This window comes from Ooceraea biroi, chromosome 10 (genome assembly GCF_003672135.1).
Source record: "Ooceraea biroi isolate clonal line C1 chromosome 10, Obir_v5.4, whole genome shotgun sequence".
Lineage (NCBI taxonomy): Eukaryota > Metazoa > Arthropoda > Insecta > Hymenoptera > Formicidae > Ooceraea > Ooceraea biroi.
Genome location: NC_039515.1, coordinates 1,247,152 through 1,271,138, shown reverse-complemented (window position 1 = coordinate 1,271,138; position 23,987 = coordinate 1,247,152). Strand labels below are relative to the sequence as shown.

The 23,987-nt window shown below is 40.8% G+C and overlaps 4 protein-coding genes across 4 annotated transcripts; 3 read left to right on the top strand and 1 right to left on the bottom strand.

Annotated features, from left to right (window-relative positions):
- Positions 1–251: 251 nt before the first annotated feature.
- Positions 252–14,747, top strand: LOC105288145. Its single transcript, XM_011354185.3, has 17 exons — positions 252–548; positions 728–1,058; positions 1,179–1,609; positions 1,704–2,020; positions 2,114–2,475; positions 2,561–2,997; positions 6,063–6,402; positions 6,555–6,970; positions 7,220–7,539; positions 7,616–7,968; positions 8,260–8,630; positions 11,636–11,929; positions 12,263–12,599; positions 12,732–13,141; positions 13,342–13,661; positions 13,733–14,085; positions 14,341–14,747. Exons 1-17 carry the CDS (start codon positions 330–332, stop codon positions 14,745–14,747), a joined length of 6,018 nt encoding a protein of 2,005 aa, XP_011352487.1. The 5' UTR covers positions 252–329.
- Positions 5,689–8,935, top strand: LOC105288082 (larval serum protein 1 alpha chain). Its single transcript, XM_011354067.3, has 6 exons — positions 5,689–5,945; positions 6,063–6,402; positions 6,555–6,970; positions 7,220–7,539; positions 7,616–7,968; positions 8,260–8,935. Exons 1-6 carry the CDS (start codon positions 5,733–5,735, stop codon positions 8,670–8,672), a joined length of 2,055 nt encoding a protein of 684 aa, XP_011352369.1. The 5' UTR covers positions 5,689–5,732; the 3' UTR covers positions 8,673–8,935.
- Positions 14,744–20,805, top strand: LOC105288080. Its single transcript, XM_011354066.2, has 8 exons — positions 14,744–15,174; positions 16,560–16,755; positions 16,836–16,953; positions 17,277–17,387; positions 17,607–17,726; positions 17,805–18,083; positions 18,427–18,721; positions 18,974–20,805. Exons 1-8 carry the CDS (start codon positions 15,154–15,156, stop codon positions 19,079–19,081), a joined length of 1,248 nt encoding a protein of 415 aa, XP_011352368.1. The 5' UTR covers positions 14,744–15,153; the 3' UTR covers positions 19,082–20,805.
- LOC105288079 (peroxisomal N(1)-acetyl-spermine/spermidine oxidase) lies at positions 20,490–23,962 on the bottom strand. Its single transcript, XM_011354065.3, has 3 exons — positions 23,498–23,962; positions 22,652–23,192; positions 20,490–22,388 (listed from the first exon to the last, which is right to left on the bottom strand). The coding sequence occupies exons 1-3, from the start codon at positions 23,673–23,675 to the stop codon at positions 21,545–21,547; spliced, it is 1,563 nt and encodes a 520-aa protein (XP_011352367.1). The 5' UTR covers positions 23,676–23,962; the 3' UTR covers positions 20,490–21,544.
- Between the last annotated feature and the right edge of the window lie 25 nt (positions 23,963–23,987).

Below are 23,987 nucleotides of genomic sequence, written 5' to 3'. Positions count from 1 at the left end.
AACTGTTTCTTAACTGCGATCGGCTAAAATTCGACGGACGATTGGGCTCATGGATGCTCTGCTCTCTGCAATAATTGTCGTTTACTCGTGATTACTTTGATTACGAGCGCGGGTGGATGCTTGAGCGGAAGGTGCGACACGCGAGCAAATGATAATGAGCAAACACGGACGAAACGCAAGCAGGTCGTGACTTAAGGTCAACCGATTAGGACGAAATCGTACAGTTACCGGTATAAAAGCTGGTAACGTTCCAGTAGCCAGCTATCGTCCTCCTCTACTGATCAGCGGAGGTAGTTGTTGATCGAAGCTGAGACGTTGAACCAACCACGATGATGAAGGAGCTGCTGTTGCTAGTGCTGGCGGCACTATGCATGTCCGACGCGATGCACATCTCCGGTAAGACGGCCGATATGGACTTCCTCCACAAGCAGAAGAAGATCTATGAGCTGCTGTTCTTCGTGAAGCAACACTCCCTTACCGACACCGAATACTATGAGATTGGTCGCAACTATGACATCGAGAACAACATCGACATGTACAAGGACAAGGTACCATAAGCTAGTCTGAATGCGAGGGTAAAGGAAACACATCCTTTAATGCTTTTATGCCTTTTTACGAGGCATAGTCTTCCAAAGAAGATTCAATCTCTAAATATCATGGATTTTCGTGTTTCCTTCGTTGTATATCTGTTCCCACATGTATTTCTATCTTGTTTTTCTTTCCATAGACCATCGTCCAGGAGTTCTTGTACATGTACAGGCAAGGCATGCTTAGCCGTCATGCTATCTACTCGCCGTACTACGAAGAACACCGTTACGAGATGAAGTGCCTGTTCAAGCTCTTCTACTACGCCAAGGACTTCCAGACCTTCTACAAAACTGCTGCTTGGGCGCGCCTTTATCTCAATGACGGCGTATTCACAAATGCCTTCACCATCGCCGTCTTCTACCGTCCTGACTGCAAATACATGAGATTGCCAGCTCCCTATGAGATCTATCCCAATCTGTACTTTGACAGCAATGTCATCCAGCAGGCTCATGACATCAAGATGACTCGTGGTAAATCAAGCAATATATTGTCGATCGCAGATCCGATCGAGTCGCATGAAAGAAACAATCTTATGTAATTTCGAAATATGCATACCGATTGCTCAAGTGTCCCTTTTCTCACGCAAACAGGACTCGCGACTGCCAACATCGACAACGTCGACAGCTACATGATCTATGCCAACTATTCCGGCAGCTACATCAAACCCACCTACGATGAAGAATACAAGCTGGACTACTACATGGAGGACATTGGCTTGAACACCTACTACTACTACTTCCGCCAAGTTATGCCGTTCTGGCTCGACTTTAAGGAATATGACATAAAGTACGACTTCCCCAAATACTTCCGTGGCTACTACTACTATTTCTTCCACAACCAGCTTATGGGCCGTTACTTCTTGGAACGCGTCTCCAATGGTTTAGGTGAAATCGAATACTTTGATTGGAACAAGCCCTTCTATCCTGGTTACTACTCGACTCTGATGTACAACAATGGAATCGTCATTCCTCAACGCTCTCGCTACATGAACGTGCCCTTCTACAAATACAAGTACCTGAAGGTGCGACCATCATCCGTCTCGCGCTGTTATCTCACTTTATGTTCATCTTTCTGTCCTCGTCCATTTTTGTTAATCCATTTTGTCTCGTTTACAGGAAATCGAGACACTTGAAATGCGTATCATGAACGCTATCGATCTTGGCTACGTGTACGATAAGAACGGCAAACAGTTCAACATCTACACTCCCGAAGGCTTCGGCATCCTTGCCAACCTGATTGAAGGAAACGTAGACTCGTGCAACCGACGCTTCTACGGAATGTATGACGCTCTTGCTCGAGATATCCTCGGCTTCAACTTTGACTACAAGGACAAGAACAAGGCAATCCCCAGTGCTCTTCAATGCTACAGCACCAGCATGAGAGACCCGGCATTCTACCGTCTGTACAAGAGAATCATGACGTACTTCTTCAGGTGAGGAAACGATCGTTTCTTTTTGTGTCTATTTCTACATCAAATGCCTTCGATCTTGACTATTTGATCTTGACTCGCTTCCGTTTCTTACAGATACAAGAAGTACATGCCCTACTACACGCAGAACGAACTGATCTTCCCTGGTGTTAAATTCGAATCTGTGAACATCGACAAGTTGCTGACCTACTTCGACTACTGCGACACGTTCATCAACAACGCCGTTTCCGTGGAGAACTTCAAGGAGGGAATGAAATTACGCGTGAAGGCTCGCCGCTACTGCCTCAACTACAAGCCGTTCACCTACCGATTCAACATCAACAGCGACAAGGAAACCAAGGCCGTGTTCAAGATCTTCCTTGGACCTGCCTTCGATGATCCTCACAACGAGAAGGACATGTCTTACTTCCACCAGTACTACAAATACTTCGTCGAAATGGACAAGTTCGTCGTGACGCGTAAGTGATACTTGAAAATCTGTTTCTTCTTTCTCTTTTTTTTGGCAATGCTGACTGATTCTCTTTTTCCCTCTGCCTATTTCAGTGAGACCAGGCCAGAACGCCATCGAACGCCATAGCTCCGACTCCGTCTATACCATGCCTGACATGCTGTCCAGCGACATGTTCTACAAGAAATTGGAGAAGGCTGTAAGCGGCAGCGAACCCTTCACTTACTACGAGAAGCTCTTCGGTTACCCCGAGCGTTTGACTCTGCCTAAGGGCAAACCCGAGGGTATGCGGTTTAAGATGTTCTTCTACATGAGTCCATTCGACGAGACCAAGATGACGAATGTGGAACTGCCGATCTTCGGCAAGTACACCTTCGACGACAAACCGTTCGGTTTCCCGCTCGACAGACCGATGTACCCATGGAAGTTCTTCACTCCCAACATGTACTTCAAGGACGTCTACATCTACCACACCTACGAGCACGAGAAGGCCTACGAAAAGAGCTACGAGAAGAGCTACGAGAAGAACTATTAAGTTACTTGCTCGAATCTCCGCGAAATCGGCGAGAAGATTTTAACTTTTCTTTCGAATTACCATCTGGAACCCCATATCACTGGCAAGTGATACTCTGATCTATTCCATAACGCTTCTTTCAATAAAGACTGCTTGGAAACTATGTGTTTCGTGAATTTATTTTCAATACTTTAGACAATTTTTCCTTAACTCCTTATGCGTTTTTATAAATACATTTTATGCATTTCTGTATGCATCTCCGAGCGGCACATCACATTTCAATAAATCTGTCCTTTCCGTTCCTCACAAGGAATTTTACGCCTCAGGACATTCAATAGATGCCTTGATTTTTCACGTTTGATTAGCTTCTTTTGATATTTACTTGCGTAGAAATAATTATGAATCATTTTACGAAACAAGTACATTATTCCACAAGTTATAATTATTATACAAGTATTATTTCATATATGATTCTGGCAAAAAGACAAGATCTCAATCGACCATTTCTGATCTAATTACTTTCTTTAAAATTCTTTCATATAAAATCGAAGAAAATGCAAGAATATCGATTAACTTTAATATTTTGTTCCATTCCACTGCAAAGAATAAGACTATTAAGAGCATGTGTTACAAAATGTCGTAATAAAGCGAGCTTTTATTATTTAAAGCGAGAGAGGTCTATCATTGACAGAACGTACAATTTTGCAGTAAACTTTCGGGTTTGTATTTTTATTTTATAATATTACCAGCATAAACTATGTTTATATACCACATACAAATGTATTTCGAGAATCGCTTTTTCTATGCACCTAAATGCACTTTGGTTTTATTATCTTAATTATTTATATAATTATCATTATAATGCTAAAAGAATATCTATATTTTATCTATAATTTCTCCACTCTGCAATATTATTATTCTAAATATATTTTGTAAACTACCTCGGCAGAGGGTAAATATAAAAAAATAATGCATATATAACTTTGTATTTCACAAATTTCGTGATATCAGCTTACGTTTATATTAATTACTCTATTTTAGTATAAATCAATAAATTAATGATATAATAAAATATGTTATCATTAAGATTTTTAAATTTGCTTATTATTGTAATAAAATAACGATAATGAAATGTAAGATGATAAATATTCGTACAAAATGTTCTGGATTTTATTTTCATCAAGAGTAATATGGAACCTTCTTTAGCAAGAATACTTTATTTATTTATTATCTTTAAAGTATTTTTATGTAATTATTCTTAAAATAATATAAAATAATTATTCTTAAAAGTATATATACTTATACGTATATATACGTATACGTTAAAGGTTATTTACAATTTCATAAAGGAATTACATTAACAGGAAAATTAAGATTTGGAATCTTATTACTTATTTTTTCCCCTAAAGCTGATAAAGCTAAAGAGAAAAGAAAATATTTTGTTAACATGAAAGATGTATTCAAGAAATTCTTCTTATTCCAGTAAGAGTAAAATTAATTGTAACGTACTTTAATCTGTCTGTATGTTTTAATCTGTCTATACAAATAAGTGAGAACCAATTATTACCACATTCGTGACCTTTTAGTTAGTCAATTTTATTTTTTCATTTAATCTGAGATATAGGCGCCCGGAGGCGGGGGCAAAGACGGACAGTTTTGTCCCTCCCCCTGGAATTAAAAACTTGCAATGTTAAAATTCTAAATCATAAGCAATAAAACGAAAAGGAAAGACAACATCAAATAAATAATACACATAAATTATATATCTGATATAATAAGTTTCAAAATGAAAATTTTCCTTGTTTTTTACTTGAGTTTCCTATCTTTAGAGGGACCTTAAGGTTTTGTCCCCTCTTGAATTTTTTTCTGCGAGCGCTCATGATCTGAGATATTATTTGTACACATTGATCACGTGTAATGATCCATATATATCACGCAATAATCACGCGTAATGATCCATATTTTTACGTCGAAAAACAGTTAATCGCCGAGTGACGAGTTACGCGTGTATTTGTTATCGTATCACATGTACGATAGATCTGCCTGTAACTAAAATGATTATTATTTATTCTTTATTGATACGCGCGCGAATGCTTGCAATGCATTCTTTATCTCTTTCGGATTTTTGCACATAACGATAATATCAATCGTAAAATTGACGATGATTGTAAATCTGTTTTACAAGTTTTACAAAAAAACTTTTCTCTGGTCTTACAGAATCAGTTATTACTTAAGAACTTAAGTAGGCGTGATAGTGCACCAGTAATAAGAATTTTAATTTGTTATATAAAACTGTATAAGTTAATTCAGTTTCATTTCCTATTCTCTGATAAAACTCTGTATAGAATCTAGAGAAATTGTAAAAATTGCAAAAATCTATATAGAATCTAAAGAAATTGAAAAATATTTCAGCATAATTGGACAAACATGGAATATATTCCGTTAAATTTTCACGTTATGCATGCGTGTTATATATAAATAACATGCATGCTAAATGCGTAATGGAACGAATTCGCATTCTCGAATCCCGGATTTCGATCGTGTCAAAGGGTAGACGATTGCAATATCGATAATTATTACACAAACAACGAACGATTACTCATTATCGGTGCACTCGATTACTTCATGAGCCCCTAATCTGGCACCTCGAACCTTTTCTATCTCTTTTACGAATATCTCGGGCAAAAGCAGGAGCAGTATATAAAGCAATCAACGAGCGGTAACGGCCGCTCCTTCGCGGTACAAGCACAAGGATGAAAGCGGTTATATTGTTCTTGGCGGCGGCGTGCCTGACCCAGGCCGTCCAGGTGCCCACCCACACCGCTGACAAGGCGTACCTGATCAAGCAGAAGAGTATCTACGAACTTTTCTGGCACGTCGACCAGCCGACAGTCTATCATCCTGAACTCTACCAGAAAGCCCGGTCCTTCAGCCTTGAAGACAACAAAGGATCTTTCACGGATCAGGTAGCATACTGTCTAAAATAATTCCTTCAAATCGATCTTTTTTAACGTTTCCGTTTGTTGCTTGATGTACTTCAGTATATTGTCGTTAAATAAAGCATACGTTATTTGCCGTTCTAGACCGCAGTGACAGAATTCCTTCAGCGATGGAAGCACGGAATGCTCCCGCGGGGAGAAGTATTCTCCGCGATGAATCATCAACATCACAACGAAGCACTCTGCTTCTTCCGTGTCCTGTATTCCGCCAAGGACTTTGACACCTTCTACAACACCGCCGTGTGGGCGCGATTCCACGTGAACGAACCAATGTACGTCCACGTGTTGAGCGCCGTCGTGCTGCACCGCCCGGACACCAAGTACATCCGTTTGCCCCCGTTTTACGAAACGATGCCTCACTTGTTCTTCAACGAGGAGGTCTTACATAAGGCTTACCACATCGCCATGGGGGACACCAACACAGGTAGCACATCAATCACATAAACGTTAAACGTTAATCTATCAGCATAGATTAACATAGGCTTCATTCCTAAGGAACAACTTGCACTTTATTAACAAAGTCGTTAAAAGTCCGCCCTATATGTTTTGAATTAACTCGGCTATTCGATTTAATAGGCATCAAGAAAACGATCGGTGGCGTAGACCACTATTATATTCCCTCCAACTATAGCGGTTGGTACGTGGTCAGAGACCAGGTACCAGAGCAACAGAAGCTAAGTTACTTCACCGAGGACGTCGGCTTGAATGCTTTCTACTCTGTAATGTCCTACGACTTCCCGACTTGGATGAACAGCGCTCGATACCACCTGCCGCAAAATATCCGCGGTGAATTATATATGTTCATCCATAAGCAGTTGATTACCCGTTTCTATATGGAGAGTCTGTCAAACGATGTAGGAGAGATCAAGTATGTCGATGTACACAGACCTATTGTCGGTTACTATCCGACGATGCATCATCACAATGGACTGTCGTTCCCACAACGTCCCGTTGGCTTCAGGGTTCCTGTTCATGCGCACAGGGATGTTCAGGTTGGTATAGCACAATTTCACTGTACTGGTTTGACTGTTACGCATCAAAGTTGAAAAACTTAGACTTTAACTCGAGCAGCATCAAAAAGATCTAAAGAAAGTCAGATAGTTTCCTAAGAAGAAATTTCTCAATAATTTTGATAAAGTAACGCGTTAATAAATGTATGTTAGTACACCATTTGGATAATGGATTTGGACGAATAGAGATTTAAAATAAAAAAAAAACATACATTTCCGATTGTCCGATAGGCCTTGGAAGATTTCCACACTCGTATCTCCGACGCTATCGATAGTGGTTACGTCGTTGACGTAAACGGTAAAAGAATCAACATCTACGATACCGTGGACGGTATCAACTATCTTGGTAATGTGATCCAAGGCAATGCCGATTCCGTCAATCCTAAGTACTACGGATACGTGGATTACTTGTACAGAAGGATTCTGGGCATGAGCATGGTACCCACCACGGAGTACAGCGTGGTTCCTACCGCTCTGGACTACTACGCTACCAGCATGAGAGATCCCGCGTTCTACGGAATGTATAAGAACATCGTCACCTATTGGATGAGGTATAACATTGCCCAGCTAATTACACTCGAATACCGTCTTGAAACCATTTAATTAATTTAATTGCGTTTGTTGCAGATATAAGCAACACTTGCCCAGCTACAGGCATGAAGAACTCGTCTTCCCTGGTGTGACAGTCGAGTCCGTTACTGTTGACAAATTGATGACCTTCTTCGACTACTTTGAGTCGTTGATTAACAATGCCGTGTCGGTGCGCAGTCATAAGGAAGCTCAATCAATGCTGATCAAGGCGCGTCAATATCGTCTCAATCATAAGCCCTTCACTTACCACATCACGGTCAACAGTGACAGGAATGTCAAGGCGGTCGTCCGCGTCTTCTTGGGACCGAAATACGATGTTCACGGTCACGAAGTAGATATGACCAAGAACTACATGAACTTCATGGAGATGGATCAGTGGACCGTTGACCGTTAGTATCCAGCATGTTATTTAGCGTATTTTTCCAGCTATCACAAGACTATTGTAAAACATTTTCTATTACGAAACTATCAGAAATCTTTCCTGCTGCAGACTTGACTTCATACGCTTAACTTCATACTCTGTAATATGAATTTGCTAAATTTCGCGAAAGACTCTCAAGTGCTTAAAAGAAGAAAAAAGTGTCGAATATGACAAGTTGAAAAATTCGACGTAAAGTTAAATATTTTACTTCTAACGATTTTGTTTTCTTCATTGTTGTCATAACGTTTAATCGTTACAGTGAAACCTGGTACCAACAAGATTGAACGTAACAGCTACGAGTCCATCTACGTCGTTCCGGACGAAGTGCCAAGCGAAGTCCTGTACAAGAAGATGGTGAAAGCTATCGAGGGTGGCGAGACCTTCACCTATCCGACTAAACCTTACGGTTTCCCCGACCGTCTGATGCTTCCCAAGGGCAAGAAAGAGGGAATGCCGCTCAAGTTATTCGTATGCGTGTCGCACTTCGATGAGTCGAGAGCCTACCATGTGGACTCCCCCGTTTGGGGTCCAAACATGATGGACGCTCGCCCAATGGGATATCCATTGGATAGACCGGTGGTCCACACCTTCAACTTTACCATGCCCAACTTTTACATGAAGGATGTCCTGGTATTTCACAAGCAAGCCGAGGAATTGAATCTCACCGCGTAAAGCTCGTCATACTGCCTTGCTCTGATGTCAAATAACATTGCTGTAACAATACATCATTATTGTCTACTGATACTTATTTAACACGTGCGATTGGGGACGTATTCATGTCTGCAATCCCGCCATGGAAAAAGAGATGTACGGATAAGAGAAAAAAAGCCTGTACCAACATAGGATTATTTGGTGTTATAGAATATAACGCAAATAACAACCAGCAAGATGAATTGCACCTGCAATAAATTGTACGAAACATCCTTTACCATATATTTCTGCTTTTGTTTTTCTCGTTATCCTTAGATCGTATTTCACCAGTACCTTATTTCAATCGATATTTTTCGACTCGCTTATTTATCAAACAGATTCTACTTATAATTATGCCTGAATCAGAAGAGAGAGGGAGAAAGAGGTTTCCATTTATATGAAAACCTATTCTATACAACGAAATAGAAATAGTATCAGAAGCATACATTATGTATATCGATTTTCTCCATTGATACTTATATATATAATTATAACAAAATTAGATAGATAGTTGAGTAAAAATAATTCAGCCTTATTCTGCCAATTATGCATCTTTACACAATGTCCATACACTATTTTAAGAAATTTGCTAATGTGACGATTCGTACGAAAATATAATCTCATGTAAACACGTGATAAAGTGCGATTTGTGCCCGTTATAAATATACGATTACGTGCAGCTGTCAGCTCTATTTGATTCTTTTAACAGAGCTTCAAGAGTGCACGTAATCTTCCGATAAGTAGTAATAAATTACCGGTTTTTTACCGAGATTATCGTGTGTTAGCATTTACATGAATATATAACGAAATCTTATTTTCGCTTATTAATTAATGCACAAACATCTAAATAACTATTATTATCTCTATGTTAGTCTAAATCAACAACGTTTGCGTTTTTGCACAACGTTAACTAACTGAAACAGTCATTCAAATAAACTGACTCGCAGAGATGCGAAATTTCTAATGTGAAATGCCTACTCGCAATTACATGTATTGTCCTTATACAAATAGTGTTGTTTTTCAATTTTGCAATTTTGCAAGTAAATCCAATTTTGCATGATATCTTTCGTTAACGGCATCAATTAAAAGACAGACAGTTGCGCTTAGACGTTTCTTCAGACAATAAAATAGCACAACACGTCTGCGGCGGTTTAGTACTTATCACGGGTCATGAAGCGAGGATCATTTGAAGATTATTAATTATGTCGCAAACATTCAGATACGGCTCTGCCAGACAGCAGACTCCATAAATCGCGATACGTTACTCTTTTTTTAGCGTCTAAGCACAGCTGTTCGATCATCGATCTGTCGTGTAGAATTTTTACCGTCGCCAATCACACATTGTGCCTGCAACGAATATGTAATACAATACATTCTAGAGTATATATGATGATGACGCTACTAACAATAGTTAGGAAACAAAGCAGTTACTCGTAAATTATATCTATCTATTATCTATTATTTTATTTTTTTATATATTATTTTATTTATTATCCATTAGATTTTTTTCTCTTTTTGCTTATATAGAATTAGTCGACCAAATGTGAAAAATGTATACTCTTATATTTTAAAACATTACGGTTTATATGTTAAAAAATTGTAATGGAATACATCATATCGTATCTCGATCGATTTCAAAATCAGGAAGAATGTCGCAACGCTGCAAAGTTAAGTAAAAGTCAATTAAGCTTCCACGTGATATACATGAGGCTCATTTATAATTTGGATTCGAGTTAAAAGTCATACGTGATAAATGAGTGGGAGGTATTTATATTTATTTATATGAAGCCCATATCACATCTGCCAAGAAGCGATTTGAGCAATTTAGCGTTACCGCTGTAAACAGAACTCGTTGCATAGAACTTGCGCAAACTTGTACTTTTGATCGATTGCGATTAGGTGTATTCAAAGACATGATGACCTCTCGCACAGGAACGAATCAGTGCGATTAACGATACTCGTTATAAAAATAAGATGTTTATGTTATTGTCGCAAGACAACAACACAAGCAACAAGTACAGTCACGAACAGTCATTAATATAATATATAGGGTGAATCATTTAACATTGTCATCTCTAGAATAATCTTTTTCGTTACTCAATATATGCAGCATGGTAACAAATTTGGAGGCTTATTATTTGCAGAAAAATTTTGCAAGTTATTGTGTCCATCCTGTGTGTAAGATGTCTAAATTACGCAAATTATCATAATTAATTAATTCGAAATAAAACGTACAATTATATTACATGTATTGCATCAAGAAGCTTGATTTGTAAAATTTTACTTTATTACTTTCAATAGAAACAAATTATTCAACGATGATCACCATCTTTGGCTATGATTAGACATTGTTGTCTATGATATAGACATCAATATTATTGCCTGTATTACACGTTAATTGACTTGAAAATTTGAAAATCGAATTAAACTTTTAGACCCAATACATATATACATAAAATACGTTAACTAGAATCTATTTGATGACAGCATTCTCCTAAAAAAATTATATACTGCTTTAAGACATACTATTTTCTCTCTGTCTCACAAGATATTGTTATTATTAATACAATTGAGAATGTAAAAAACCTTCAGAAAGAATCTGTTAACAAAATAAAATTATTCGTATTAGATACAACCGACATCCGAGCCATTTCCGATCACAGCTTGTGAAGACATAATTCTGTTAAAACGTCAACCAATCGACAGACTCCGATCAAGATATGTTTAATTCAGAAATCGGATTGTTAAGTATGAACGCGAAGCGAACAAAGGGCGAGTGATTCTGTGTAACCCGCGAATAATTATCCATTCGAATTACACGTCTAACAGGCTGTCGTCGAGCGAAACGAGAGCAAAGAAGTTTTCAATCCGATATCGGACACGATTCGCCCGCTGCCCTCACGACCTATCGCTTTGATTGCGCGCTCGACGTAGGTGTATAAAAGTGCATGCGAGGCGTCGGCCGCCGCTCAGAATTAGTCTCGACCGTAGTGGATATTAGGAAACTTCGGGAAATGAAGCTCTTGACGGTGCTGGCCATCGTCGTGGCTGTCACCCTCGGTGTGGTAGCAGCCGACTACAATACCGTAAAGACCGCCGACAAGGACTTCCTTCTCAAGCAGAAGAAGATTTATAATCTCTTGTACTATGTCTCGCAACCCTCCCTCGTGAATCCTTCCTTGTACGAGGAAGGCCGCTCGTACAATATCGAGGCCAACATCGACTCCTACGCTAACACGGTAAACGACTAAATGGAATGCGTCTTTGTTGACCAAACTTCGCCATTAACTCGAGACGTGTATTTTCTACCGCGATTAATGTAACGTTTTACTTGTTCTTCATCCACCTCTCCAACGATTCTTGTTTGTTTCCTCCGTCAGAGAAAAATCAAGAAATTTATTTTGAGAAAAAAGCATCAAAATGCATTGCGTGAAAAGATTCTATTTATATTTATCTTATCTTTTCATGTAGGATCATTGGTTGACTGATGATAGAATCTGGTTTCATTAATTATACTATCAATAAACAGCTTTTATTGTGCATTTATATGGGTCCGTTGTTGATTTTTTCAGGCTGCAGTGAAGAATTTCCTCTATCTGTACGAGTATGGCATGCTTCCTCGTGGCGAGGTCAGTTCTATGTACTATCCGAAGCTCCAGAAAGAAACGGCAGCGTTGTTCCGCCTGTTCTACTACGCCAAAGACTTTGATACCTTCTACAAGACGGCATGTTGGGCGCGCATCTACATGAACGAGATGCAATACGTGTTCGCCTTCTACAACGCCGTTATACGTCGCGAGGACACCAAATTCCTTCAATTACCACCTATGTACGAGATGTACCCGTACTTCTTCTTCAACTCCGAAGTGCTCGAAAAGGCCCATCACGCGAAACTTTTTGGTAAACTCGGCAAGTATCTTGTTAATCGTACTCGAGTAGTTAGGAAGACAGGAAGTTAAAAACCGTAGAAGGATCCTTATGATCCAGGACAGACAATCAGATTCCGAGTTTATACGTAATCTCGATTGTCGTTTCATGCAGACTCGAAGAAATTCGCTGGCTACGACACTTACATCATCCCGGCGAATTATTCCGGATGGTACGTGTTGCGCGATTACGACCAGGAGCACAAGCTCAACTACTTCACCGAGGACATCGGCTTGAACGCCTACTACTTCTACTTCCGGCAAGAGTATCCCTTCTGGCTGAAGGGTGAAGAGTTTGGATTGCAAAAGTACCGTGGTGAGGAATATCTGTATGCCCACAAACAATTGATGGCTCGTTATCATTTGGAGATGGTGTCGAACGACATCAGTAAGATCGAGGATTACGATTGGGGCCGTGAATTCCACACTGGTTACTACCCAACGATGACTTATCATAATGGGCTGCCACTGCCACAGAGACCATATTGGAGCAAGTTCCCTTTCTACAAGTATAAGTACATAAAGGTACGATATTGAACGAGTATCTAATATTGCTGTTTTTTTATTACCTTATTACGTGATGTATTACGTTAAGAATGTTAACTTGATTTGCTCTCTCACTTCGTTCGAGGTCATAATGCAATCCAGCGAGCACGGGCTATAATCTGTCCGAGTGATCAGGAAGGCTATGATTAAGGCTAATCAGTTTGCCGTTACGCTTCTAGGATATACACGACATGGAATCTCGAGTCTCAGCGGCTATCGATTCTGGATTCGTCATAGACGCGACCGGCAAGTTCATCAACATCTACACGCCCGAGGGTCTCAATATTCTCGGCAACATAATCGAGGGCAACGCGGACTCGTGCAATCCTGAGTTTTACGGCAGCATCGATTTCTTCGCGAGGAAAATTCTGGGATACAATCTGGAGCCGTCGACGCCCTATCAGATCATACCGAGCGCCCTTGAAATGTACAGCACCTCTCTGAGGGATCCCGCATTCTATCGTCTCTACAAGAGAATATTCGAATCTTACTATTACAGGTAGATTGATTAAAACGACAATTTCCGTTCGGCGCTGTTCAGAGTATGATACATACGAGTATGTATTTCAGGTACAAGAAGCACCAGAAACCGTACATGAAGAACGATATTGTTTTCCCCGAACTGAAGATCGAGTCCTTCGTTGTGGACAAAATGATCACGTATTTCGATCAATTCGACACTTCGATCAGCAACGGTTTAATGATCGAGGACGCGAAGGAAGCCGAGAACATGCTGATCAAGGTTCGCCAGTATCGTCTCAATCACAAACCCTTCAGCTTCCACCTCGCAATCAATGCCGAGAAACCCATGAAAGCCGCGATCCGCATCTTCCTCGGACCAAAATACGACATTCATCATAAACCATTGGACTTTGTTGAAAACGCAAAGTACTTCTACGAGATGGACAACTGGATAGTCGACCGTTCGTATCTCGAGATATATTCACACTTTCTTACTAGATGATGGTTTAATCATGAATAGTATAACAAGGCAGATTCTAACTCTAAAACAAAATGGCAATCAAAAATGCGGAGGAAGGGGAGGGAGAGAATTTTTGATCACCATTTTGTTTTTGAATTAGAATCCGCCTCGTAATAGTAATTATACTACTATCACGCCTTATGTTTTACGCATTTTACACGATTTAACGATTTAATCTTTTTTCGTTGCATTGCAGTGAATGCTGGTGTGAACAAGATCGTCCGAAACAGCCAAGACTGCTTCTTCGCTATGCCTGATCCGGAACCGAGCGAGGTGTTCTACAAGAAGGTACTCAAGAGCTTGGATGGTTCCGAGTCCCTCTCGTACGCCGAACGTCTCTACGGATTCCCGGAACGTCTTCTCTTACCCAAGGGCAAGAAGGAGGGTATGCCTTTCCAGATCTTCGTGTACGTCAACCCGATTGAAGGAGAGACGGTTCCGTACTTCTCTCGCATTTTCGGCGGCTACAAATTCGACAACAAGCCGATGGGATTCCCCCTGGACAGGCCGGTCTACAACTTCCACTATAACGGACCGAACATGATGTTGAAAGACGTTATGATCTATCATAAGGATGAGATGGAGCTGAATGTTACTTATTGATCGTTATTTACGTTAAATCTCTGATCACCCGACTCGATGTAATCATTCACTACTAAACGTGTCTAAATAAAACATATATACATGCGTTTCGTATAATTGACTGTGGTATTCTAGAAAATGCAAATCTCCTTTAGAGCTGTATTGTAAATTGCAGCTTTTAACGAGTAAGAAATACCGATACCTTTGCGCATTCCTCCTACGTCCGTCCTCTACCACGCAACGGTCAAGTACACGGTCAAGGTGAAGGTAAGTGGTCTCCCGAGCGGCGCGATGCGGGTGACGAGAAATTCAGTTTTGCTATGACCGTTGCCTGGTAGACAGGCCCCGAGACCGGCTTGCGAGAGAGTCTCGAGAGTATCGCGAAGCGGACCTTTCCCTCATCCTTGCCCCTTATTGGACTAACGTCATGGAATTTCGGGCGTTTGTCGTAAGTCATGCACATTTTTACTATTTATTTCTGTCACGTTACATTATACGTTGAAATCGATGAAAGCCGGTTACACGAAACTCTAAACTATTCCAGCGTTTCTTTCATGTACGGGTATCTCGATAGAGTTGTACGCAATGTATTACACTTGGCGAACCTTTGACTGCGTTTCGTTTCTATAACTGTTCAATTCTAAAAGCTTTGCTAAGCTCCTAAAACAATAAATAACGATGAGGAAATGTCGACTAGATAGAAATGAAGTGAAGAAATTTGCAAGTTTACTGACAGAGCTGAGACTTATAGCGTAATAAATTCAAAATATTACAGCAGGTTGCAAGACTTGAAAATTGCAAAAAGTTATAAAAGATTTATAGCAGGGACTATTTACCAAAAGTAAATTGCAATAATAAATATTACAATTTCCGAGTTGTGTCACACAAAATCTTTGACACAAAGTCGCGACAATTTCGTGTAATTATTTATGATCATTATCAATGACCTACGGCTGCAATGTCTCGTTAAATAAATCGAATCTACCGTTTCTATCGATACCGGTCCGGCGATGTCATTGTCCTCATAACTGTATCGGCACTTCCTAACGCTCGAATCTACTGCAAGAAAGTAGGACAGACATCCACCTTATGCGGGCAACGAGAAGAATTTCTCTGCACTAGGTATCATCGAATTTGTACCGATCTACACATTGTCCACACATCAGTCAGAAGTATATCGAGTCCTTGCATTGAGATTGAGTATTTATCCGAATATTTATGCAAAAGCACATGCATTCAGAGATGCGTGATTCGTGAGAAGAAAAGGAATGCATGTAAGCAAACGCTGACGTGTACGACTTGGTCGTGGGCATTTTTCGAATCATCGGAAGATTATACAGTTGAACGGTATAATGCATCGGTTAGTAGGGCAACGCTCGAGTAACACGCATGTTATAAAATAGGCTGAACAGCCTGGAGCGAGCAGCGTGGACCGTGGACCGTGTACCGTTAGCGTCGAACGCATACCTGAGTAACTACGAAGGAATACCTCGTAATCGCGTCGGTGCTGATGCGATATAACGTAATGCCTGTTAGCCGTTATCCAGAGGCGTGCACAGAAATTTTCCGCGGCGTAATTAACAGCCACTTCAGCAAAAAGATTGCGATGCTTAAATGAGGAATTGCGTGCAGCAGGGTCTATAAAAAGATTACGAGTACATTGAATGTGCAACGATACGATGTAATAGTCGAATTTGTTACGTCTGGCATGCATGAAAATGACTTATTGGCGAAGAAAGCACAATCTTCCCTAGAATTATTCAATTTCATTATACAAGCCTCATTAACTTCACCAGAGAGTTGAGATCTACCGTTATTGTTGTTATTATTTAGATGGCAATTTTGTGCGTATCAGCTTGTGCCGAAAATCATGAAAAGTCTAAAAATACCAAACCAGTCGTGAACGACAGTGAATCCGCGCGAGGAGAGGAACCTCCAGAGGGATATTACGCGTTTGTCGAATCACCGAACGCGGAACCACCCAGAGTTCGGCCGCCGCCGTACATCGACAGCGACAAAGAATGTTACGGTATTTTTAATAATGTTCCCGCCGTAATTTGTACCGTAAGGATCCCAGACAGATCTTGTATATGAATCGTGAACTTATAGGTAGCGATAAGAAAGGAAAGGGGTTCGTTTCGATACATAATATCTGTGGCGATTTGAACAAAGGTTACATCCCGCGAAACCCGATGAATCAGTACGTCAACGGCTCATCGTATCCTTTGTAAGTGAAAAATAAGTCAATGTATTGTATTCGGTGTGCAAGTTAATTCGTTCCTTTTCTTGAAGAAATTGAGTATTTATCACAAAGAAATTAATAAAAAATAAAACAAAACAAAACATGTCGATCATCGAAATATTCGCCGTCATTTTCTAGTACTTTTCTGCATCTATCGGGCAGCTGAATCTTCTCTCGAAAAAAGAGAAATTAAATAAAGTCAATTTCTTCAGGAGAAAACACTGAATTGAAAGCACTGAATGGCACACCTAATATTTATCCACTTGTGTCAGAGATACAAGATAATCTTACCAGAATGCTGTTTGCAGTGCACTGATAAAGAATCATACCCTCAAGTTTCTCAGCAAGGCGTTACCAATTCTCAAGGCTGACGACTCGCTGCCAAAAGTTGCCAAGGTGCACCCGTTGTCGCAAAATTCGTAAGTAATTCAAGAGAGCGTTTATCCTGAAATTAATTCCATTAGATTAATTCTAATTTCGTGATGCAATGAGATACTAATCATATGCTAGTAAGTGAATTTGGGGAATAAGTATGTCGTAATACGATATTCAGGTTCCGCCCTGGTACTGAATATTTACCCTATGAATTTTACAAATTCAACATACCAAATCAACAACTAATAATAGTTTTTCCGCAGCATTGATGCAGACAAGGAAGAAAAGCGCGGCAGAAGCAAACGATCTAGCTCGTTAGACTCGGTTTTAGCTACAAACAGCAGTCGAAACGGTCGCAAATTTTGCGAAAACAGCGGTGGAGTGTAAGCACGATATATTTTTTATCGCAGCATGACACGAAAAACTTCGACTGACGCTGTATGAAAATATTATTCGAGCAGGGTGTGCATGTTGTACAAGGCGATTCAGGGCGAGCCAATCGCGTCATCGACATCAGCCATCGAACGTCGAGACGAACCCTCGACGTCGGAATACCGCCGAGGAGAACGCGTGCCAACGCAAGAGAAAACGGAATACACGGGTCCCCCAACGCCATGTCCGGCTAAAGTCGAGTATGCGACTCCCGTCTTTGCCAAGAATTATCAGGGTGTCTGGAGATACGTGGTGCAGATACCGTACGAGGGTTATTTCACGCAGACCATCGAGCTCACCAGATGCATGTAAGACGCCGATTGCGCTTTAACTTAAACAAATACAATTTATAATATTTAATTGATAATAATTGATCGGAAAGTTTATGCCGATTTTTTAACAAAATTCAAACGCAACAACTTGCATTAAGAATTAATATAAAGCTTTGCATTACCGGAAGGTCTGTGCAGATTCTGGCAGGGTTCAGTCGCAAAACTTTGTGATCTTAATCCTCAATGCAGAGTTTTGCGTTTGACCTTTGACAACAAGGTTGGCACGGACTTTCCTGACAACCTAACATTCTACGCATCTTTGCGTCGCGATGATTGTGCTTCATCTGAAAGCCCGCTTTAGCGAGACGCGCGATTACAGGCAATCGAGATGTCATTATTTGGACGGTGGATGCCTATCATCGCCCAGATGGACGAGTCTGCTGGTCGCCGAGATATTTTATCCGGACACGTTCTTAGAAGAAAACCAGGCGGCTGGCCCCGGATCTGGTACTCGGGATCCTGTCGCCGGGTCGCCACCACCAGTCCACGACTTCCAAAATTATCAACAATATTTACAGAAACGTGCGAGCAATGGAGAGGCACGTAACAGTGGTGGCGGCGGTGGTGGTCAGCAGCATCACTGCGACGGTGTCGATGAAATGGGATGCTTCCAGGTAAGAACAGCATCAACCAAGTTGTCAAACGACTTCAGACCGATCCACTCTTCTGAGGCCCAATTCCAACTCATTTTAACTCGTTAATGAAAAATTCATACTATGTCCGATGCATGACATTCGATCCAACAGGAGAGTTCGTTTTCTAGAGATTTTACACGTGACGCAGTGTGAATTCTCCATTAACGAGTTAAAGTAACTCCGGTTAAAGTAAGTCGTGGAACTGGGCCTGACTCTGATCATCCTCCTCAGGTACGGCTGTACTACGACTGGTTCCTGGTACCGGGAAGCTGCAAGTGTTGGCGACCGGATTACTTCAATCGATACGTCCGTCGCAGCGGCTCCAATATCGAATTATGATAAGTATCCCGAAGGTTTCTCTACGAGAAAATTATATTACTTCACAAGCGATTGGTTCGAGCGTCGATCCGCGAAGATCCGGGACGATCTCATACGAGCGCTCGAAGCTGAAGTATCGCGCATAGTCAAGCGCTGACGTATCTATTAATTTATACGAAACGTTATTTAGTCATGCATCGTGCACGCTGTCGGCGACTCGTTTCATGCTGCTTTGTATAATACGAGCGTGCTAGTTTACGGCAATATTAGTAGAGCATAATACGTTGAAGCGATACCCTTATACGATCTTATAGCGATCTTCCTTGCTCGGTAACGTCGCGACATAATGGGCATACATCGGCTCAATTTTAGCCGTACGAATTAATATATTATATAATATTTAATATTTAATATAAAATAAATATCTCGTGAAGGTACGTATTACCCTCCGACTTGCGTAGGCGAAGATATAAAACTGTTCCGTACGCTGCAGATTCGATGTCATTTTTTTCAATCTTTTCCATTTTCATTTAGTCTCATAAAGACGCACGCAAGAATATCGCTGCGACGCATTATAATAATGTAATAATCGAGGTATAATGAGGACATGTACATACCTGCGAATGACCGTCCGCGTCACTGTACTTTTCAGCGGGGAAGTAATGGCGTAAAGAACGCAATGATTTCAAGGAGGCCAAATGGATTCCGAGCACGCGACAAACGGATCACTGACGATCGCAATGCGGATTATCGCGCTTTAAACGCGTTGCGTTTTACATAACCCTTATAAAAGATGCTTTACACTCGTGAGAGGTTATCGTGTTTGGGATTTGCTTGCAAAACCGCGAAAAATACGAAGCGGTTTGCGACTCTCCAATCGCGCGCATATGTTCGGTGACCGCGAAATCTATCGAACTGCGACACTGCGATTTCGAGATATCGAAACAATCGAAGCGGCAAAATATGGCGTCAATTTAAATCGGTTTTTTTCACTTCCGCTACGTTAGATTGTCTTTATTATAATCGAATGCACAATTCAAAAGAAAAAAAAGCAAACTGAGTAAAAATTCAGAGAAAATGCAATCGAGAAGAATAGATTTTTGATTGTTCATGAAGATCATATTTTTCGTCTTGCGCATTCTGTGCAAATCTTTCGTAACATACTCCAAGCAGTGGCGTCAGAAAACGACATAATAACGTCCATACACTATGATGTCTATGATGTCACTATGTTGTCTTCTAATGTCATTTTGCTACTTGGATGGCGTTTTCTTCAAAAGAAAAAGGGATAAAGTATGAAAAGGTGGCGGGGAAAACAATTACAGAAAGATGACGGAGACGAATATCGTGTGTCTCGGCGTGTAAAACTTCGTCATGATCTGATTATCGTGAGCTCGAGATCAGGAAACATTTGTCACACGATTATTTATCAAATGCATTTTGGTTTTATTAAAATCAAAATCGAATTCAATGACTAGATTAAGTTGATCCATGACGAAACTGCACTTTTTTTGCTATTATAATATAATGTAATAAATAGTAAGTACGACATTGATTGGCGATGTTGAAGAAGTCAGACGAGCGATCGCCAAATTAGCAAAAGTCCGATAGTAAAACACGACGACTCTACAAGATCGAGAGTACAACGTATGCAACAAAGTATACAGTGCGCTTTCCATCATTATTTACGATGTAAATCTCGGTGTTGATTCGCTGTGTTCGCACGTGTGTGTCCACATAAAAAATAATCGTCAGAAACGTCGTCGTTGCATCTCGTGCGAATATTTCGAATTAGGCTTATTCCCTAGACTCTCACATATTCGTACTGGATCTGACTGTATATTATCTACACGAGTCCGGCAGATATAACTCTGTATCAATTTACTCGATACTATACAGATAAACTTGCTTGCGTGAACACGAAAGAACGTTTACGATTATTCCCGGGACATTGTCGCGTTAACAATCATCCTGCTGCATAATAAAATATAACGAATAAAACATAAACGTTCCCGTCGAACGTGAATTCGCACGACGCAGTCACAGTAAATTCGATGGCATTGCACATGGCGTTGCGAACGCATCATTTCACATGATGCGCGCGCGATAATAATGAATACTCCTTACTCCTAACGTGCCCGCTCGGTCTCGTCCTCGTCAATTCGTGAAACAAAGTGGACGCATGAAAACGGCGCGATGAGGCACGTCTCAGCCGCAGAAGACGCGCTCTCGCAGAAGTCTTAAAATCTTAAGAAGCACCGTGTGTTACGTGTGTGTGTATTTACATGAAACGCGTAATGTGGATACAACGGATTCGCGCTACGATATGTACAAAAGAAAAACGTAATAACGCGTAAACGTGAACACGTGCGTGCGTAGCTGCTAAAATATAGAATACGACGCCTATGCACGTTCGCAAAGCGTTTCTAATCTTCTTCGCGCTGACATTTCGTCAGCCTTTCGAGGAACGAGAGTGAACCTGCGTTAATTCAAAGAAATGCCTTGTATCCACGAGCTGAGATCGCTAGTGTCCTCGCAGCTGAGACTCAACGCGTGCTTTTCACTCTGCTTAACGCCCAATAATAACTCGGCCGCTGTGCGACCGGTCAGGTACGCCCCGTGTACCGTACTGTAGAACGACGAATGGGTGTGTTCGCCAGCGAAGGCTACCAGAATCCGGGACACTCCGTCTTCCGTTTTCTCTTGAACTAATGGCTCGGCCAGGCTCTTGATGTCCAGCTGACTCGCCCCGACAGCCATCGCGGTATAAGAACCTCGGGTGTAAGGCTGCGAGTGCCACGTAGTGCGCAGGCAGTTCTTCGGGGTCGGCACAAACGGATCGTTGAGGAATCGTCGGAGGATCGTGGTGCACACTTCCGCTACCTCGATGCTGCTCAGTTTCTCCATGTACTCCGCCGCACGACCGGATATCCAACCGAGCAGCAGCGTCTCCGAGATCTTGATGAACGAGTATATCTTTCGGAACCAGGTCTTGCTGATGTCTTGCTTTTCCTGCTCGGATAATCGCTCGTCGTCCCACAGCAGCATCACTTCCGACACACCAGGATTCAAGAAAGGCCGGTCGTATTCGAGAAATATTTTATCCACTGTACCAAACATCAGTCTGTCTATCGCTTCGAGTTTGTAAGCGGGCAACGACGGTTCAAACAAGTCCTGAGCTGTCCTTTTTAAAACACCCAATGGTAATGTGCATATTACGTGTTCCGCGGTGATCGTCTTTCCATTGTCACATTGTACTTGTAGGAGACTGTTCAAGGTAGAATCGGATTCTGCTTCAGGATTATGGGGATGCTTCTGTTCCTGCCACCTGAAAAGAAAGAGGAAATACTCTCTCTGCACTGATCATCTAATCTCACAAGTATCTAATAACAACAATATTCACATCGTATTATTAATTATAAATTAATAATATAAATTGTTATTATTGGATAGTATCTCGAGTAAATCATATTAATACTTATTTATTAAAATATTTCTGCATAAAGCCACGATAAAATAATATACGATGATGCGCGCTACATTTTGTTAAAATTGCATTCAGAATTCGTTATACGATCACTAGAAATTTACCTAATCTTTGTCACGACGTGCTTGGTGAGGATACGATCTTTTGGTATGTGCTTTGAAACAGGTTCCAATATAGCGCTGTAACCATTTGGAAGACTGATGTTACCGCCTTGAAGCTCGTCATACGAGCCCATTTCTAAAAGATCCACTTCATCCATGTTGTCGCAACCCGTAACGCAAGTCTCTCTCTTAAGCAGACAATCAAAGATCAATTGCCTGATTCTTCGATGTTCAGGTGCCAAAGATGACAAATATATTTCCGCTTCCAGTGCAATGTGCGCTCCTACACTGGTTATATCATCCGGTGGGGTATATGTACTCAGGAAATATTCTTCACATCGCCTTAGAAAGCACATGTAAGCCTCGTAAATCTCTCGCAAGATAGGAAATGACAGCTGTTTACCATCCTCCGTTGCCGCCACTACTTTGTGAGGTTTTGGCACGTGTACAATATCTATTAAACCATTTGCCATTGCCAGCTCGAACATGGGATTGCCCAATACACCATGAATCCAGTTTGCTCCCAATTCAACCTTTTGATCACCTAGATCAAGCAAAGACAGAAAGAAATTTATGAAAAGTAATTACAAAAAATAACAGTTTACCCTTGAATTTTGTATACTATTATTTTGTGTATAATTATCGCTTTTATTTCAGTCATTTGTGCGAAAATTTATTTTCCATTTCAAAAGCATTGGAAAAAGTGCAGAGACGAGTGACAACTAGTATACGTATTGTTATTATCGTTACAGGGTTCTTTAACACAAATTTTTTGTTACATCACAGAGCAATTATATACAAGAAGCGTTAAATACATTGCAAAAATAAAAAGAGGTTACGTGAACGTACCAATTTGGGTGGTAACGATCCGTCCACCTATTCGGCTGCGCGCTTCCACAATAAAAAAATCCGTCTCGTTGTTCTTCAACAGATGATTCGCCGCTGATAATCCGGCCATACCAGCACCGATAATCAAGATTTTGCACGAGAGTCGGTCATCCTCCGGACTATGCGTGGATTCCGCCATGTTTGTCACATATCAGCGATATCAGCTGTCAACAGCTACAGCTGTAGCAGACTGCAGTAGGCCGTAGCAATAAACGAGGTTGCACGACACAAAAACAAACGTGCCTGCGCACTCACTTTCTTCATTAATGACGCTCTTACATGTCAGTGAAATTTTTATCCAAAATATGTCGGTTTTTACGTACAAAGTGACACACATGCATGTGTCTATCATAAAATTTGTTCAAACAATTTGACAGACGATGTACTTCTTTCAAGTATGTACATACATCGCCCTTTATTCAAACAAGGGGTACGGTCCAAGGTGTTCCAT

Excerpts from the sequence above, each read along its gene's own strand:
- LOC105288079 (XM_011354065.3), bottom strand. The coding sequence starts at position 23,675 with ATGGCGGAATCCACGCATAGTCCGGAGGATGACCGACTCTCGTGCAAA. Across the intron at positions 23,193-23,497 it reads GATCGTTACCACCCAAATTG|GTGATCAAAAGGTTGAATTG; the intron begins GTACGTTCACGT and ends TGCTTGATCTAG. Across the intron at positions 22,389-22,651 it reads CACGTCGTGACAAAGATTAG|GTGGCAGGAACAGAAGCATC; the intron begins GTAAATTTCTAG and ends CTTTCTTTTCAG.
- LOC105288082 (XM_011354067.3), top strand. The coding sequence starts at position 5,733 with ATGAAAGCGGTTATATTGTTCTTGGCGGCGGCGTGCCTGACCCAGGCC. Across the intron at positions 6,403-6,554 it reads CATGGGGGACACCAACACAG|GCATCAAGAAAACGATCGGT; the intron begins GTAGCACATCAA and ends TCGATTTAATAG. Across the intron at positions 7,969-8,259 it reads GGATCAGTGGACCGTTGACC|TGAAACCTGGTACCAACAAG; the intron begins GTTAGTATCCAG and ends TAATCGTTACAG.
- LOC105288080 (XM_011354066.2), top strand. The coding sequence starts at position 15,154 with ATGGAATTTCGGGCGTTTGTC. Across the intron at positions 18,084-18,426 it reads ATCGAGCTCACCAGATGCAT|GCAATCGAGATGTCATTATT; the intron begins GTAAGACGCCGA and ends GCGCGATTACAG. Across the intron at positions 18,722-18,973 it reads ATGAAATGGGATGCTTCCAG|GTACGGCTGTACTACGACTG; the intron begins GTAAGAACAGCA and ends CATCCTCCTCAG.
- LOC105288145 (XM_011354185.3), top strand. The coding sequence starts at position 330 with ATGATGAAGGAGCTGCTGTTGCTAGTGCTGGCGGCACTATGCATGTCC. Across the intron at positions 6,971-7,219 it reads ATGCGCACAGGGATGTTCAG|GCCTTGGAAGATTTCCACAC; the intron begins GTTGGTATAGCA and ends ATTGTCCGATAG. Across the intron at positions 7,969-8,259 it reads GGATCAGTGGACCGTTGACC|TGAAACCTGGTACCAACAAG; the intron begins GTTAGTATCCAG and ends TAATCGTTACAG.